Source organism: Chiloscyllium plagiosum, unplaced genomic scaffold, assembly GCF_037043375.1.
Source record: "Chiloscyllium plagiosum isolate Xiang-an unplaced genomic scaffold, Cpla_swu_hap1 HiC_scaffold_10, whole genome shotgun sequence".
NCBI lineage: Eukaryota > Metazoa > Chordata > Chondrichthyes > Orectolobiformes > Hemiscylliidae > Chiloscyllium > Chiloscyllium plagiosum.
Genome location: NW_028270148.1, coordinates 24,365,052 through 24,382,892, shown reverse-complemented (window position 1 = coordinate 24,382,892; position 17,841 = coordinate 24,365,052). Strand labels below are relative to the sequence as shown.

General features: G+C 40.2%; 2 protein-coding genes across 6 annotated transcripts in view; one reads left to right on the top strand and one right to left on the bottom strand.

Annotated features, from left to right (window-relative positions):
• birc6 (baculoviral IAP repeat containing 6) overlaps positions 1–17,841 on the top strand; it is a 256,819-nt gene that overhangs the window by 191,028 nt on the left and 47,950 nt on the right. The gene's annotated exons all lie outside the window — the stretch shown is intronic.
• LOC148148923 (protein TUNAR-like) lies at positions 7,396–9,205 on the bottom strand. Its single transcript, XM_087990962.1, has 2 exons — positions 9,096–9,205; positions 7,396–8,428 (listed from the first exon to the last, which is right to left on the bottom strand). Exon 2 carries the CDS (start codon positions 8,386–8,388, stop codon positions 8,236–8,238), a length of 153 nt encoding a protein of 50 aa, XP_087847088.1. The 5' UTR covers positions 8,389–8,428; positions 9,096–9,205; the 3' UTR covers positions 7,396–8,235.

Here is a 17,841-nt window from a genome sequence, read left to right as displayed (position 1 = left end):
CTCTCTCTAATCTCCTTTCAGAATCTCAACCTTTTCCCTTCCTATGTCGTTGTGTCCAATGTGGACAATGATCTCCTGTTGGACCCTCTCTGAGAACATTCTGCACCCTCTGAGATATCCTTGAGCTTGGCCCCGGGGGGGAACACACCATTCTGATTTTTCACTGCTGGTCGCAGAAACATCTGTCTGTGCCTTGGATTATAGAGTCCCCAAATACAATCGATCTCTTGGAACCCGACGTACCCCTCGTTGTATTGGAGCCAGTCTCGAAACCTGAAACTTGGCTGTTTGTGCTACATCCCCCTGAGAATCCATCACCCCCTACATTTTCCAAAAAGCATTTTGTTTGAAATGGGGATAGCCACAGAAAACTCCTGCACAAACTGCCTACCTCTTTTACCTTTCCGAGAGTTAACCCATCTATGTGACTGTATCTGTGACTTTTCTCCCTTCATATAACTGCCATCCATCACTCCCCCTTGCTTTTTAAAATTCCTCTTTGCTTCTAACTATCGCTCCAAATGATCCATTTGATCTGATAGGATTTGCAACCAACGGCATTTTAATCCAGATTTAATCCTCAATAGCATGTAAACTCTCCCGAAACTCCAACATCCGACAAGAACATATCGCTCTACTAAGGACCATTTTTGCTTCTTCCAGTCTGCAGACCCAGAAAATAGCACTGTCTTCCTCCTCTACAAAACTGCTCCAGGCTAACTTAATATGTGTACCTTATATTTTTAATTAAGAGATGTTGTCATTAGCTCAGCACTGCAAAACCTTTTATAACCTTGAGAGGCTGTTCTGTCCTAAAACAGAAAATGCTGGATAAACTTAACAGATCTGGCAGCATCTGTGGGGAAAGAAGCAGAGTTAACGTTTCAAGTGCAGTGTGACTCTTCAGAATAGTATGACTTCTTCCGCGGATCCATGGTATTTTGTTTTTATAATAAGGCACATCTGTCTTTTTATATATCTGATTGATCGGCCTGTTTACAACAATTTCAGTTTGAGAAGTGTACCTGCAGGCCCAGCCTGTACATACAGTATGCTTTGATTAGATTACATTTGACTGAGGTTCTCTTCCCACACTTGTTGACTACTTAGATCTCACCGTTGTTCCAAATGAGCATTAGCTCCAATGATCAGGTGATGTCCAAGAATGAAATACACACATTCTTGTCTTGCACCAGTCTCACTTATGACTCTTTAAAATGTAGACAAGCAATTTGATGCACTAGTATTACAGTGAATATAACATGGCTTGCTTCGTGCTGAATTTTACCTGTACATACTGACACATTTGCCAGTTGATAAACTTCCCCCAACTGCAAAATTTAAAAGTCACTGCTTCTCCTTTGAGCTTTTCTGAGGTTTGGTGAAAGATCCTTTAAAGAACAGCTGAAAATGCAAATTAGGTTGGCAAACATGCTTGGTAGTGATCAAAGATGCATCCTGTAAGTTTTCCACGAAGTTGGAAGGCTACTGTTAGCACTCAACATCTTATGAACAATCAAAAGCGCCTCCTTGGAAATGTTAAAGCCTCTGACAGCAGTGCTATTACTTATCATAAAGTGGGTTTGTCTCAGAAAGTAGTCTGAAAATTATGTCTTAAGAACTACAGAAGCAAGCAAATATTTGCACCGTTCACATTTCCAGCTCAAAATTCCTTTGCAACATTTTCAAAATATCCATTTCCACTCCTGTGACACCACTCACTATCTTTCTTTATTCCACTTTTGGAGGTAAACCCTTCAGCTACTTTTGTCCCACACTTAATTTTCTTTCCTAATGCCTTTTACTGTGTTGGCAAATGTGAACCTCAGCTCTGGCAGTGTTTTCACCCTTATTTCTTCTGTAGGCACATCAATATTAGATGGGTAATATAAGGAGTAGGGCTGATTAGGGATGTAAAGGGAGATTTACATATGGAGGAGAGAGGCAAGGCTCAGGACTTAAGTGAATACTTTACTTCTTTCCTGAAGAAAGGGACAAATGCTACACAAGCCATGGTGACAGAAAAGGGAAATTTTCTCATTTAGAAGAGCTCAAAATTGATTTGGAGTTGCCAGTGTGGACAAGGTCAGAAGTTACACGACACCAGGTTATAGTCCAATCGGTTTGTTTTTTAATCACAAACTTTTGGAGCATTGCTCCTTCGTCGAGTGAAATCCTTCACCTGACAAAGGAGCGGTGCTCCAAAAGCTTGTGATTTCAAAATTGATGAGGAACAAGTATTACATGGTTATTGACCCTTAAAGTCAACCAGACACTGGCATTAGATGAGATATAACCAAGGATATTGAACAAAGTGAAAGTAGGAATTGTGGTGGTAGTGGCCATAATCTATCAATTATGCCTAAACACTGGAGAGGTGCCAGAGGATTGAAGAATTGCAGACATTGTGCCCTTGTTCAAAATTGGTTGTATGGATAACTCTAACAATTGCAGATGAGTCACTTGGACTGCAGAAGTTTTTAGAAGATCTGATGGTTTTTATTTGGGATAGAAGTAGTAGTCACTTGGAGGGGTTGTGGGGGGGAGAAAATTGGTGAGCTGTTTAGCAAGAGCCAGTGTGGATGTCTAAAGGGAAAAGTTTGACTAATTTTCGAGAATATTTTTGAAGTAGTATACAGAAAGGACCAATGAGGGTAATGTACGTGGGTGTACGTGGGCATTGGAAAAGCATTTGATAGAACAGGATTGTGAAGAAAGTTATAGCTCATGGATTAAAAGGGACAGTAGCAACATTGTTACTTTGCCAACTTTGTACCAGGAAACAGTAGTGGTCAGTAGATATTTCTCGGGCTGTGGGAAGGCTTGTATTGAAGTTTACAGGTGTCTGTATTGGGACCCTGGCACTTGCTGACAAATTTTCCTGACCTAGACCTTGGTGCGCTGGAGGTAATTTCAAAGTTTGTGGAATGCACAGAACTTGGAAGCATTGTTAACTCTGTGGAGGAGGTGTAGAATTCTAAAAGGGCGTGGACAAGTAGATGAAGTGGGCAGTTAGGTGGCACATGAAGTTGAATGCAGAGACATATGAAGTGATGCATTTTGGTCAGAAGAACATGAACAATTTAAAAATGGGGTACAGTACTTCAGGGAGAGTAGAAGGACCTGGATGTACAATGCATAGATGGTTTCAGGATTTGTAGAGAGAACAGTTAATAAAGCATAATAATAGAGACTAAGAATACAAGAACAAGGTGGTGATCCTAAATTTATATGTGACACATGTTAAACCTTAAATGGAATATTGGTGACCCACGCTACAGGAAGCATATGAATGCATTGGAAGAGTGCAGATCCATTTACAAGAGTGGTCTGATGAGGATCGATTGGTGAGGCCGGGACACACACCCTTGGAGAAAAGGAGGGTAAGTGAAGATCTGATAGAAATTTCCAAAATCATAAGATCTTGATGTAATAGTTGAGAAAATGTACCAACATGTGAAAGGATGGAGAATTGGGGGCACATATTTAACATGAGGGGAATGCACTGCCTTGAGGTGTGATAGCGACAGAGTCAATTGAGGCCTTCAAGGCGATAATGGATGATAATACGAGTAGAAGCAATATTCAAGGTAATGGGAAAAAGGCAAGTGAATGGCACCAAGTAATAATGCTCTTTGGGGAGCCAATGCAGACATAATGGGCAAAAGTCAAAAAATGTGGCAGATTCGGCAGCATCTGAGGAGCAGGAGAGTCAACATTTTGGGTGTAAACCGTTCATCAGGAATGTTGAATGTTGGGGGTGGGTGCCCAAGGGGGCTGAGGTGGGGGGGTGGGATGCAGCTGGGAGGGGGGATGCGGTGGAGGATAGCTAGGAAGGTGATAAGTGGATGCAGGTTGGGAGAGGGGAGTGCGGTGATGGTGATAGGTTGGAGGGGAGGGTGGAACGGACTGGTGGAAGAAATTCAAGAAGGCAGTGTCGAGTTGGAGGGTTGGATCTGGGATAAGGTGTGGGGAGAGGAGATAAAGAAACTGGTGAAATTGATGTTGATACTGTGTAGTTGGAGGGTCCCTAGGTGCTTCATCAACTTCACAAACCCTTTCCACCCTGACCTCAAGTTCACCTGGACCATCTTGGACTCCTCCCTCCACATCCTGGACTTCTCCGAGTCAACACTGACATCCACTTCAAACTCACTGACTCCCACAGCTACCTGAACTACACCTCCTCCCACCCCACCCTGTAAATAAAAATGCTGTCCCTTCCTCCCAATTCCTCTGCCTTTATCGCATCTGCTCTGAGGAGGAACGATTCCAGTCCAGAACATCCCAGATGGTCTCCAACTTCAAGGACCGCAATTTCCCTTCCCACGTGGTCAACGATTCCCTCCAGCGCATCTCCTCCACTTCCCACACCTCCGCCCTTGTACCCCACCTCTCCAACCACAAAAAGGATAGAATGTCCTGGTCCTCACCTTTCACACCACCAATCCCTAGGTGCAACACATCATCCTCTGCCATTTCAGTCACCTACAGTCAGATCACCTCACCAGAGATATTTCCTCACTACCCATATCAGCATTCAGCAGAGACCATTCCCTTCGCACCTCCCTTGTAAAGTCCACGCCACCCACCAACCCATCCTCCACTCCTGGCATCTTTCCTTTGCAACTGCAAGAAGTGTAAAAACTGCGCCCACACCTCACCCCAACGACCCAAAGGGTCCTTCCACATCTGGCAGAGACTTTCCTGCACACCCAAACACCTCATCTACTGTGTCCGTTGCTCTCAATGTGGTCTCCTCTCTATTGGGGAGACAGGATGTCAACTAGCAGAACGTTTCGGAGAACATCACACACCAAACAGCCCCACCGCCCTGTGCCAAACCACTTCAACTCTCCCTCCCACCCCACCAAGGATGTACAAGTCCTGAGCCACCACCACCGCCGCCAAATCCTAGCCACCTGATGCCTGGAGGAAGAACACCTCACCTTGGCACTCTGACCACATGGCATCAATGTTGATTTCACCTGTTTCCTCATCTCCCCTCCCCCCCACCTTATCCCAGATCCATCCCTCCACCGCCCTCCTCAACTTCTCCCACCTTTCCATCTTGCTTCCCACCTAGCCGTTCCACGCATTTTTCTGACCCATCACCAAGACCCCCCATGTGCATCCACCTATTGCCTTCCAAGCTATCTTCCCATCTCCAGCATCTGCCATCCTTACTTTCTCCACAATGGGCTAAATGGCCATCTAAATTCAACAGTTCTATGATTCTAGGTAAAACAATGACTGCAGATGCTGGAAACCAGATTCTGGATTAGAGGTGCTGGAAGAGCACACCAGTTCAGGCAGTATCCGAGGAGCAGTAAAATCGACGTTTCGGGCAAAAGCCCTTCAGGAATAAAGGCAGAGAGCCTGAAGCGTGGAGAGATAAGCTAGAGGAGGGTGGGGGTGGGGAGAAAGTAGCATTGAGTACAATAGGTCTCCTCTACATTGAGGAGACTGGACACCTCCTAGCAGAGCGCTTTAGGGAACATCTCCGGGACACCCGCACCAATCAACTAAACCGCCCCGTGGCTCAACATTTCAACTCCCCCTCCCACTCTGCCGAGGACATGGAGGTCCTGGGCCTCCTTCACTGCCGTTCCCTCACCACCAGACGCCTGGAGGAAGAACGCCTCATCTTCCACCTCGGAACACTTCAACCCCAGGGCATCAATGTGGACTTCACCAGTTTCCTCATTTCTCCTTCCCCCACCTCACCCTAGTTCCAAACTTCCAGCTCAGCACTGTCCCCATGACTTGTCCTACCTGCCTATCTTCTTTTTAACCTATCCACTCCACCCTCCTCCCTGACCTATTACCTTCATCCCCTCCCCCACTCACCTATTGTACTCAATACTAATTTCTCCCCACCCCCACCCTCCTCTAGCTTATCTCTCCACGCTTCAGGCTCTCTGCCTTTATTCCTGATGAAGGGCTTTTGCCCAAAACGTCGATTTTACTGCTCCTCAGATTCTGCCTGAACTGCTGTGCTCTTCCAGCACCACTAATCCAGTTCTGTGATTCTGTCAGGAGTGTGTCCCCTTTGAGTCAGAAGCACGTAATTTAGGTTGTTGCTTCAGTTTGAAGTGTTGAGAGGTGCTGCCTTTTGGATGAGATGTTTTCAGCAGCGCATCAACCTCCTTAGCGGGCTTTGAAATTTCTGCCATACTGTTCAGAGAACAGAAGAATTCCATTGTGATTTAACAGTCCAAAAATTGGCTCCACACTTTCCTTGTAATCAAGTTACTGTGGTAATTTCAGGTAAGAAAGATATTTTAGATAGTGATTCCAATCTTGTCTCATTAGTTCACCAGGATTCCATGACATTGTTGATCACTGAAGAAGTACTTGATTTTTATCAATTCTAAGATTGCCTTTTATTGTGAGAAGATTTGTAGCTCGGGTGTTCATTGTTGTGGTTCTGTTTGCTGAGCTGGGAATTTGTGTTGCAGACGTTTCGTCCCCTGTCTAGGTGACATCCTCAGTGCTTGGGAGTCTCCTGTGAAGCGCTTCTGTGATGTTTCCTCTGGCATTTATAACGGACAGCTGGAACTGACAACCGGAAGCGGCAGAGACAAACCACTATAAATGCCGGAGGAAACATCACAGAAGCGCTTCACAGGAGGCTCCCAAGCACTGAGGATGTCACCTAGACAGGGGACGAAACGTCTGCAACACAAATTCCCAGCTCAGCGAACAGAACCACAACATTGCCCTTTATTAGTTTGAGCCTAGGATCCTTTTAGTTAAACGGAAAGCGTGGGATAATTTTCAAAATTACCTGTCCTATACAGTTTGGTATCTTATATATCTCTAAGATTGCTTCTTGGATGCATCATCTGAAGCTGATGAACATGGGAACCTTCAGCTTTGTTTAATGCAGACTTTTAAGTCTCCAGATGAACTGTTTTTATTGCTGTTTGCAACACTGAATACCTATCCTGTTTCTGAGTGACCGATGCTCAGTTGTAGTGTGACTTGAAATATAGAGTTTAATCATGACTTTCTCTGACTTTTATTGTGTTTTGGGCTCTGTGTCAACATCTTATTTTGTTGATTATATCCTGCACTGGTTAGCTATTTGAGTGATGAATTTGTGAAGATTCCGAGATCTGTTTCACTTCATTCCTACCTGCTTCAACACCATTCACGAATAATGTGTACTGCCCATTTTTTCCTTCCTTAAAGCAATCCTTTATATGCCATATCAATTACCTATCTTTCAAACTGTGCAATTCCTAAACAGTTTCTATGATTACATTGCCCTTATTAATTTCATCTGGAAATTTGAGCAGTTTTTGGATGTGTCATTGATCTACATCAGGGATGTTATCAATTTATGGATCATACCACCAATCTCTATGTCCACTCTTACTAGCAGATATAATTCCTATGACAACTGCCTTCAACAGTGCACAGCTTCAATGAGATTACAAAGCCATTTAATACATGGTCTCACACAAGCATAGTATTTACATTACATTTTTTATTGAGGTATAATCTCTTGCATTTTGATTAGTTACCTTTTCAAAAAAGTTGACTGCCATATGTAATTTGAACATTTTTTTAAAGTTGGATTGAGTTATTGGCTAATTTATCCATTTGAATTTTATCAAATTGCCATAACTGACAAATTATAATCAGCTTAGCAGAGCATGGTGACTTTTCTGGAACAGTTTTGATTACCAGTATCATATTGGCATGTGATTATAGATATTTAATATATTTTCTTTAACCATTTGCCTTGTCTTTATTTTGCTGCCTTCATTCCTCGTAACCAATTGCTGAGAATCCCTGTATTGCAAACAAATTTTGAAAAATCTTGTACGTATTTCCTGTTTCGATTCAAAAGTTTTTTTTTATCTTGAACTGTGTTCTCAAGCTTCAAGCTATGTTCATTTTTATAGATAATTCTGTTGTTTGTAGTTCACTGATACTTTAGTATCAAACCTTTTTTAACCTGCTACTGTTTTGTTTTGCTCTTGCTGTGTGATAGACAGCTATCAGTGTAATGCCCATTTACTGTATTAGCTTGTTATAAAATTCCTGTTGACTTGATTGAAAGCAGGTGTTACACGTTGTCGGTGTAAGTTATTTAATCAGATGTTGAAATATTGATTTTTCTGAGGACAGATAATGCTTATTTGAGCATACCTCGTGTTGAGCAGTTGAATTCTGAAGAACTTTTTGGTAATAGCTATTGCTTTCTCACCAGCTTGCGAGCTTTCAGAATGTAGTATAGATATATACAAAAATGATCACAAGCAGATTTAGAATTGTTCCTATTATTCCCAGCAGAGCAAGAACAGATTCTTCTCTGTCGTCTTTCTCTCCTTGGATTCTCACTTCTTCTGCTTCAGTAATGGCAGAGATGCCCATTTTTTGTTGTGAATGTTATCAGCAGTATTCCAGCAGCTGTCTGCAAAAGAAAAATACATAAAGAATTATTTTATTGCTGAATTTAATAAATGCTCAGTGCTGTGTTGCTATGATATAGTTCAAGGAGATGTGTGCCCCCTAGTCAATTATATACAGTCCTTTTCAAAATGACCACTCCTGCAAGAATCTGCATGTTTTCTTTGACGGAAGCTTACTCTTGTTTGTTAATCTTGCTGCAGGTTTGAAATGCTTAAGGATTTTATGACATTTCTAGTGCATATAAATTTTCCTGGACAGTTGTAAAGCAGCCTTCATCCCTGCCAAAAATATATTATCTGTTTGCATTTGAGAATGCAGAGATTGTAAATGTTACTGTCAATGAGGTTTCACTGTCCTGCAGAAAGAAATCTGAAAGTGATCGTTGATCATTCAAATATCTCTTCTGCTTCCTTTTATCTCGCTGAATCTACTAAATTAGTCTCGTATAGTTTCCAGTGATTTGATTTAATGAGTATTCAAATCATATGAGGGAAAATCTAGCTAGTACTACATTACTTTTAAAACATCAGTTTAATAAGGACAACATGTGTTGTCTTTGAGGATGGAGGCACACAGTATTTTTCTATTGCAATAAGCAAGCCACAATAATTGATAATTTAGAGATTTAAATGAGCAACACAATTTTTTTTTAGAAAAACAAACCTTACCTGATAGTTCATCAGGAACAAAAATGCATCAACATGCTGTCTGAGCTTCCTTTTAGCTGTTTTGTAGAGGTAGGTGGAAAACAAAATGACTTGCCAATTGTAGAAATGGTTTACAAGGTTTCAAAAACCGCATTAGGCATCGTTAATCCCCTTTTGAGGCCAAATGATGTGGTAAAGATGATGTCTTACTGCTTTGATTCTCAGCACAATTTTTCTTCGAGTGAAGTTTTTTTATATATCATCGTCCAAACACTAGTTATTTAGTAGCAAGAAACTGGTGGGTCTTACACCGCAGCTGCAGTCAGTGAGCAAAGTGCTGAGAGCTCCATCCATTTTTTTCATTAGTGTACTGAAGAATTTCTTCCAAATGAGCATTCTAAAAATGTCTCTTGCCAGCCATTTGAAGAGAGGTCTGGGTTTCATGCTGTGACTTCAAATGCAGTAAACCATATATTCAATTACAGCTGAACAGCAGAGTTTTTGCTCTGCAATACAAAGGCATTTGCTCTTCTCTGAGCAAGGCACCTGAACACACACACACACACACACACACACACACACACACACACACACACACACACACACACACCTGAAAGCTATGCATCGAAGAACATTTTTCAGTGCTCCCTAACATGGAATCTCATTCAATGAACATAAAGTGGCTTCATTGCATACATTGGTGCGGTCTGACACTGATTACGTACATATACACTTGACACTGAATGAACAAGAGCTGCAAATCATCATGGCAAAACTCCGTGCACGGCATTACAGTGAAAGCTGCTGTTTTCATGAAAAGCACCCTTTCAGTGAGGAAATAAATATTAGTAATTTTTAAAATAAGTCTGAGATAGCTATAGCCCATTTTTGCTAATGAATGACTCCCTGTAAGCAAGAGTTGATAGTCCCTGGATAATATTTTTTATCTGTTGCTTTCTAATTAACAGTCCGCTGAAATATTGCTGCAGATCCCTACAAGCATATGGCTGAACAAAACAAGTTTCTAACCTGCTTGGAAATGATTACACAGTAATGATTTTTTATTGCTGTAAATTAGTTATTTTCTTGTATTGAAAAAAAGAAGTAAAGGAGGAATTATAAATTAATCACAAGATTTCATGATGTTCCCTGGGTGATCACGGATTTGGTGGAAGAAACACTGTTTCAGGGGCCAGATTTACATTGGCAATGACAGTCAAGGTAGTCCTCGTTGTCAAAGATTCTGACAGTCAGTGAGAAACAGGATCCTGTAGGGTTAAGATCCTGTCACAAGTAACCATACTTTTGATGGAGAAATGCAGAGCTCAAACTGGTTACTCATTGCATGTAAGCGTAATTGTTATCCAATAAAATAAAAGCATAATTGTCAGATTTCAGGCAGCTTTTTTGATTCAACCTATATAAACCTAGGTTGAACCTGTACATATTACATTTTAAGAAGGAATATTAACAAAAAAAATGCAATGAATCAGAGGATTTTGTTCTAAAGGACAATTTTGTTGCCATTTCTGTAAATATAATAAATGTATTGCACTTACCACTGAATTATAATAAATGCAAACTTTCTGACCATGTTCAGCACATCATGTTAATTTACTAGGGTGTTTAATCAAAATCAAAATTGAGGTGTGTTCCCTATTTTTTAGTACCTTAGGCTTGATAGCTTGATTTCTATTTGGGTCTAAGCCTTAGTTTTTCAAAGGAGTTTCTGTAAATGTATTGGTGTATGGTCTTGGGCAAAATGAGTATATATTAATTGATGATCTCAAATGATTCAAGTACTTCTCAATTTTAATAAAATACAGTTAGTATATAGTTTGCAGGTTTCATGCAAAATCCAAGTAGATTTGTTGGATAAAATCTTGTGCAAAATTAATGCTTCCAGCAATCAGAAGTAGAGCCTGCTGCCCAGTGATGACATGCAAATCATGCAGCCCCTGCAATGTAACCAGTACAACTGATTTTCTTATTCAGTTTACAACTTTTTTTGTGGACTCTTGAGTTTAATGAGCACTGAAGTTTTATCTTAGCACAGAACTGGTGATACAGTGATAATGTCACTGAACTAGTAATCTAGAAGCCAAATTAATGATCTGAAGGCATGGGTTCAGATCCCAACACTGAATTTGGTGGAATTTAAATTTGCACAGTAAAATTGGGAATTGAAGGCTAGTCTTAGTTTTGTGACCACCATTACTACCATTGTCGTAAAATGCTATCTGTTATACTAATATCTTTTAGGAATGAAATCTGCCACCCTTATTTGTTCTGGTGAGATGTGACTCCAGATCCACAAAGATGTGGTTAACACCTAAATGTCCTCTGAAATAGCTTACCAGCTCTCATTTTGAAGGTCGTTAGGGATGGAAAACAAAGACTGACCTTGCCGGTGTAGTTCATGATTCACGACAGAATAACGTTTGTACTAGATTGAACTGTAGACACTATTAAAGAATACAGATTCTGGGCCATCAGCTAAGTCAACCCACAAACCTCTAACACCCATAGGGCAGACTACCAAACTTACTGCATGTCATTTTCAGTGGGCTAAATCTGAATGGAATGTGTCAAATGGCTCAATATTTCCATTCACCACTCAGGTGCCTTTTAAATGAGCATGCCAGAATAGAGTAGGATTTTAGCCCCTCAAGCCTGTTTTGGCATATCTTGAGATCTGTGACCTAACTTCTCATTCTCCCCACCCCAACCTATATCCTTTAATACCTTCGGTGAACAAAAATCTGTTATCTATTTTAACATGTACAATTGATAGTTTGCAGAAGTGTGTTCCACAGTTCTATCATTATCCTTTTAAGAAAGAAAAATATAGAGAGATTTAACATGGAAATCTCAGGAATGGGGTTTGAGACAAGACGCCAATAATAGAACTACAAAAATTGGGAATGCCGACTAAATTGAGAACTGCGGAAATCTCAGAGGGTTGAGGATATAAAGGATAGATTGTACAGATAAGGGGTTAGACGATGGAGGAATTTAAAAATGAAGTTGAAAGTTTAAAAACCAAGGCATCATTACAGCAAGATCCAATGTAAATCAGCAAGCACAGGTGATGGGTTACAGGGACTTGATATAGGTTAGATAGGGGCCAGCAGAATTTAGAAAGGAGGGACTGCAACAATTCAAGATGAGGAAATGATTGCTGGCTACTGTGTAAACACATGCTGGTCTCAGTCAGTACCTCAGAAGGGGATGAAATTGGAGGACAATAGAAAAAATTCCAAGCATAAAATTCAGCATAGTTTCTAAGATGATGATCCTTTAGGGGGAAATAATGTTTTACTTCTGCTACTTCAAATACGGGCAAAGACGTTACTGACTCATTATAAACCTGAATTGGATCTTTAAAACCTGCAGTTAATGATGCACCATCATATTACTGCACCCGTGGGAAAGTGTTTGCTTGTGGGAGGTCACTTATTAAAATAAGCATCATCTGCAGAGGAGGTTTACTTGCAATGTGTATCTTTGGTTTATATGATCTTTTTTGACTTTCTTGGTTTCATTATGCCGCAAGATAATTTACGCGGAATCTGCCGAGGCAGTATGAAAACGATTAACTTTTATTTAAGGACGTAATTTAACATTACAACATCTAACTGGGACTTCTGCAAGAGAACATGACCATTTCACGTGACACTGCATCACTTCATGTGATGTAGTTACTCTAATCAACCTGTTTGGATATTTTGACACAACTTTGGAGCAGGTGGGACTTGAGCCCATGTCTTCTGGCCTGGAGGTAGAGGCACAAGACCCTACTTCATATGATGTATACTGTGTCTCACTTACATTATCATGCAGTCATCCCTTATGACACTTTGTTTCTGATTTACACTAATGTGTTTGAGTTACATTCATGTTTTCTGAGATTGAGAAAATGTTTCCCCTCAACTGGAATGGATTGCTAAAGGAAGGTAACCGCAAAATTAGAAACTTTAATGGCATCTTTCCTGATTTGGTTTCTGTAAAATAAGCAGTTTTACAATATGTTTAAGAGTGAAGCAGTGAAAGCTTTAAAAAAAAAAGGCATGCTCAGCTATTGTGTTTGCATATCTTCTGCGTGTCCAATGTTGATGAATTAGTGTTTAGATTTTCATTACACCATAGTTGTGGCAGGATAGCCATTTTCATCCAATTAAGCTGTACTGAGGATGTTAAATGATTTGGAAAAGGAATTTAGTGCTGCTCAGTATTACCTATTTAATGCATCATTTGGTGTAGCTATTCTTGCATTGAACATCTCTATATCAAAGGGGGAGAATTGGAAATACTAAGCAACATTAAATTTTACCTGCTGCTCTTCAATTTGAAGAAAGTACATAAAAATCATATGAATTCATACCAGATTGTGAGCAGTTGGTTCAACAACAACTCATATGATTTTTGTAAGCATTCTGCAAAATTCCACATGTGATGCCATAAAGTATGTTCATGGCCACGTGAGATTAGTTGTGTAATGGTGCATAAAATGTTCTGGTAGCCTGTAATTATTCATTCATTTTATAATGGTCCTCAGAGGCTTTTGTGGAAATCCTTGTCTTTGTGAGCCAACCTGAGCTACATATTAAATTGTCAGAATTATGTTTTTTTTAATTCCCCTGCTTATGGAAAGGTCCCAAGACTAATTTAAAATTGATTTTTTTTTTGGAAGGCGTTTTTTGATATCAGAAAACAAACCTCAGGCTGATTTTGTAATGTACCAGGTGAATGGGGTCAGGAACATTGGAGGAATTAATGTTGCTATGTGGTGCAATACATTGTGTTTTTTTAATACTTGCTTGGTTCACTCCTGCTCCATGAGAAAAGTAATTAAATTTGACACTGTTTGTAAATCCTATTTGCCTTCAGTATATTTTATCAGGGGCATTAAACATAAGATCAGTGGATGCAAGAACAAAAGGACAAAATGATGATGGTGTTAAAATAAGGAAGTCGAAGAGTGTCGTGCTGGAAAAGCCGGTCAGATAGCATCCGAGGAGCAGGACAGTTGACGTTTCCAGCATAAGCTCTTCATTAGGAACCTTGCTAAAATAAGGAAGCATTGCTAAATCTATTCAAGATGCAGTTAGACCACATGACGAATAATGTGAGCAGTTTTGGTCCCCTTGTCAAAGAAAGGTATACTGGCATTAGAGGCAGTCCAAAGAAGGATCAGTAGGTTGATGCTGGGCATGAAGGGATTTTCTCATGAGGGGAGGTTGAGTACTTTGGGCCTATATATAGATGACGTTTAGAAGAACAAGAGATGATCTTAGCAAAACATACAAGATGCTTTTAGGAGGCTTGATCGGGTAGAAGGGAGAGGTTGTTTCCCCATGGGAGACTTCAGAGCCAGAGAGCATTATTGATGTCATCTTTTTTTTGTGTGTTCTGATATATTCTGTTTAAGCTTTCAACATTGGTACTAAATATTAGGATTAAAATAACTTTGGTTCCTAATTGTTAAAGGATGGTCATCGTTCTATATATCGTCATTGAGATGTACAACACTGAAACAGGCAGACCCTTTGGTCCAACTTGTCCAAGCCGATTAGATATCCCAACCTAATCTAGTCCCATTTGCCAGCACTTGGCCCATATCCCTCTAAACGCTTCCATCCAGATGCCTTTTAAATGTTGTAATTGTACCAACCTCTACCACTTCCTCTGGCAGCTCATTCCATACATGCACCACCCTCTGCATGAAAACGTTGCCCCTTAGATCTCTTTTATATCTTTGCCCTCTCACCCTAAACCTATGCCCTATGAGACTATCCTCCACCCCCTCTCTCCCACCCTCCCCTCAATTCCCAGGGAAAATACATTGTCTATTTATCCTAGCCATGTCCGTCATGATTTTATAACCTCTGAAAGGTCACCCCTCACCTCCAACGCTCCAGGGAAAACAGCCCCAGCCTATTCAGCCTTTCCCTACAGCTCAATTCCTCTAACCCTGGCCAACATCCTTGTAATTATTTTCTGAACCTTTTCAACTTTCACAACATCCTTCTGATTGGAAGAAGACCAGAATTGTACGGAGTATTCCAAAAGTTGCCTTACCAATGTCCTGCAACATGACCTGCCAACTCCTATAATCAACGCTCTGACCAATAAAGAAAAGCATACCAAATGCCGCCTTCACTATCCTATGTATCTGAGACTGTACTTTCAAGAAACCTGAATCTGCACTCCAAGGTCTCTTTGTTCAGCAACACTGGACCTTACCATTAAGTGTGTATGCCCACTCTGGTTTGCTTTCCCAAAATGCAGCACCTCGCATTTTATCTAAATTAATCTCCATCTGCCATTCATCAGCCTATTGGTCCATCTGATCAAGATCAGGTTCTACTCTGAGGTAACCTCTTTCGCTGTCCACTGCACCTCCAATCAGTACTTGAACAAAATAGGACAATTTCATTTTAACTATTAATTCCTTATGAGGTGGACTGACCAAATGAGAGAGGCATCTGAGATAACATTGTTGAATGGTTGATAATGACATCTTTTACCATTGACACATATATTAAAAATAGAACAACTCATTCAGTATGTGCTTCAGATCATTTTCGACACTATGCTGCCAGATCATCTAGTTCAGACTCAAAGTTATAATTTCTGTTGAAAAGCAAATGTCATTCTTGGATAATTTCTGGCCATGAGTTCAAGATAAATAAGTTCACTGGGTTCTTTATAATCCCACGTTAGCAGCGCATCAATATAGGAAACTGAAGTGGCTGGTGTATCTCCTATATCACCCTGATTGTGTCTCTTTCACTTGGCAGAAGCTGATATATGTGGTAGCTATTAAGATAAGATACATTACAAACTGAACCAAAGATAAAGGGGAAATTTCAAATTCTAAGGGTTATCAGAGATAACCATTGCCCTCCTTGTTAGAAACTTTCTGATGAGTTAACAATCAATTATTAATGCTGACTAGTATTCTTTCACGTCACCCTGATAGGAATTTCATAAATAAATAAAAGAAATAACATTTGCAATGGCTTCGCAACTTGGTTAGCAGAATATTTATGGCTTCGGCTTCCAATCGGACTAGATAACCCAACTCCATTTTCAAGCTTTGAACAGAACAAGTTCTGGGAATTGCACACTGGAATCCATTTAAAAATATTAGTAATACTTGTAATGTGAAACAAGATGGCATTGGTCATAAGTGAGGACAGAAACGTCCTTCTTTTTGAAAAAAAAAATCCATTCAGATTCCTATTTTCTCTCTCACTCCCCTTCGTGTTCTCTAACCTCCGGAATAAATTACAAAAACATAGGAAACATTGGTCACAAATACTTGGATTGCCATGTTTATAGTGAGCAGGAAAGGTGTTTCTAAAGTCAAAACGATCCCTCAAAGTCAAGACACTTCAATCTGATTGACGGGACCTTTGTTAAGAATTTTGTAGTTCTGCTTTCCTCCTGATTGGTGGAAAATGAGCAGCTTGTTCAGCAGGCAGAAAGTGGCCCATTGGTGGGGACTTGTGGGGACATTTTCTGATAATTGGAGGGATTGTTGAAGGGATCTTGGCAATGTTTTGTGTGGGAGAGAGGCAGCTCTTTGGGCCTGGGAGTTGTCAAAGGCTTCCTGAGGAGAGTGCACTAGCACTTCTTCCAGCTCATGAGAAAAGGTGAAACATCCGGTTATTTTGGGGTGTTGGCAATCCCCACTTCATTGCTGAGTTTCCTCACCTGTAGAAATCTATACAGCAATAGATAATGTCAAGTCTGACTCCCAATCTTAGTAGCCAAATGTAGTTATGTTCCACATCTCCAATAGTTTGACTTTTGGATGCTGTAATATTTGGTGCCATAAAAATGTTGACAAGTATGTCAGATTCCACACAGTTAAAAATCACACAACACCAGGTTAAAGTCCAACAGGTTTAATTGGAAGCACACTAGCTTTCGGAGGGCTCCACTATCACCTGATGAAGGAATGTCACTCCGAAAGCTAGTGTGCTTCCAATTAAACCTGTTGGACTATAACGTGGTGTTGTGATTTTTAACTTTGTACACTCCAGTTCAACACCGGCATCTTCAAATCAAGATTCCACACATTTCACTTTTAAATGCCTCCATCACTCTCCAGTCTGTCCCTACCGAAGCCTTGTTATCTCAAAATCCTTGTCACTTTTCTTCCTTTTCCTGTCCTTAAATGTGATGAGTGAAACTATTTATGATAGTGACAGGTTACAAAGAATTTGTATGCATTTTTAGTCTGCAGTGTATTTCTATTCCACATCTGGCTTGTTCAGTAAGTAATCAGTAGATTTTCTAATGGACTGATGTAGCTCTTTTTTTCAATGTTCAAAGTAGGATTGTGTAAGCAGATTTTTTAATGAGGCAGATAGTGATGAATGTTAACAGAAAAGCTGCCAGGAAAATCTTAAGTATACAAGATAGTGGTTTAATATCCACTGTATACATCTATCTCTATTCCATTTAAAGTTATCCCAAACAAGGCTGATTCCATATTGTTGTCTGAATGTATAGGTATGGAACAATGCTTATGATGCTGGCAGTAGATGTAGGCAAAATTATAGCAACGTTAATCATAAATGTTTGTATTGTTAAGTAATTGGAATTTATAAAACCAGATAGTGAGCGTAGAAAGCTATATCTTTTTTAAAACTTGTGTGTAATTAATTCAATTTTGGTGAAAATCTGAGTTCCACAATTTTCTAGTCACTGCTGGAGAAGTGGCCCAATTAAAAGTTAAAATTATTGCTTTCTA

Coding starts and splice junctions, on each gene's coding strand:
- LOC148148923 (XM_087990962.1), bottom strand. CDS start 8,388: ATGGGCATCTCTGCCATTACTGAAGCAGAAGAAGTGAGAATCCAAGGA.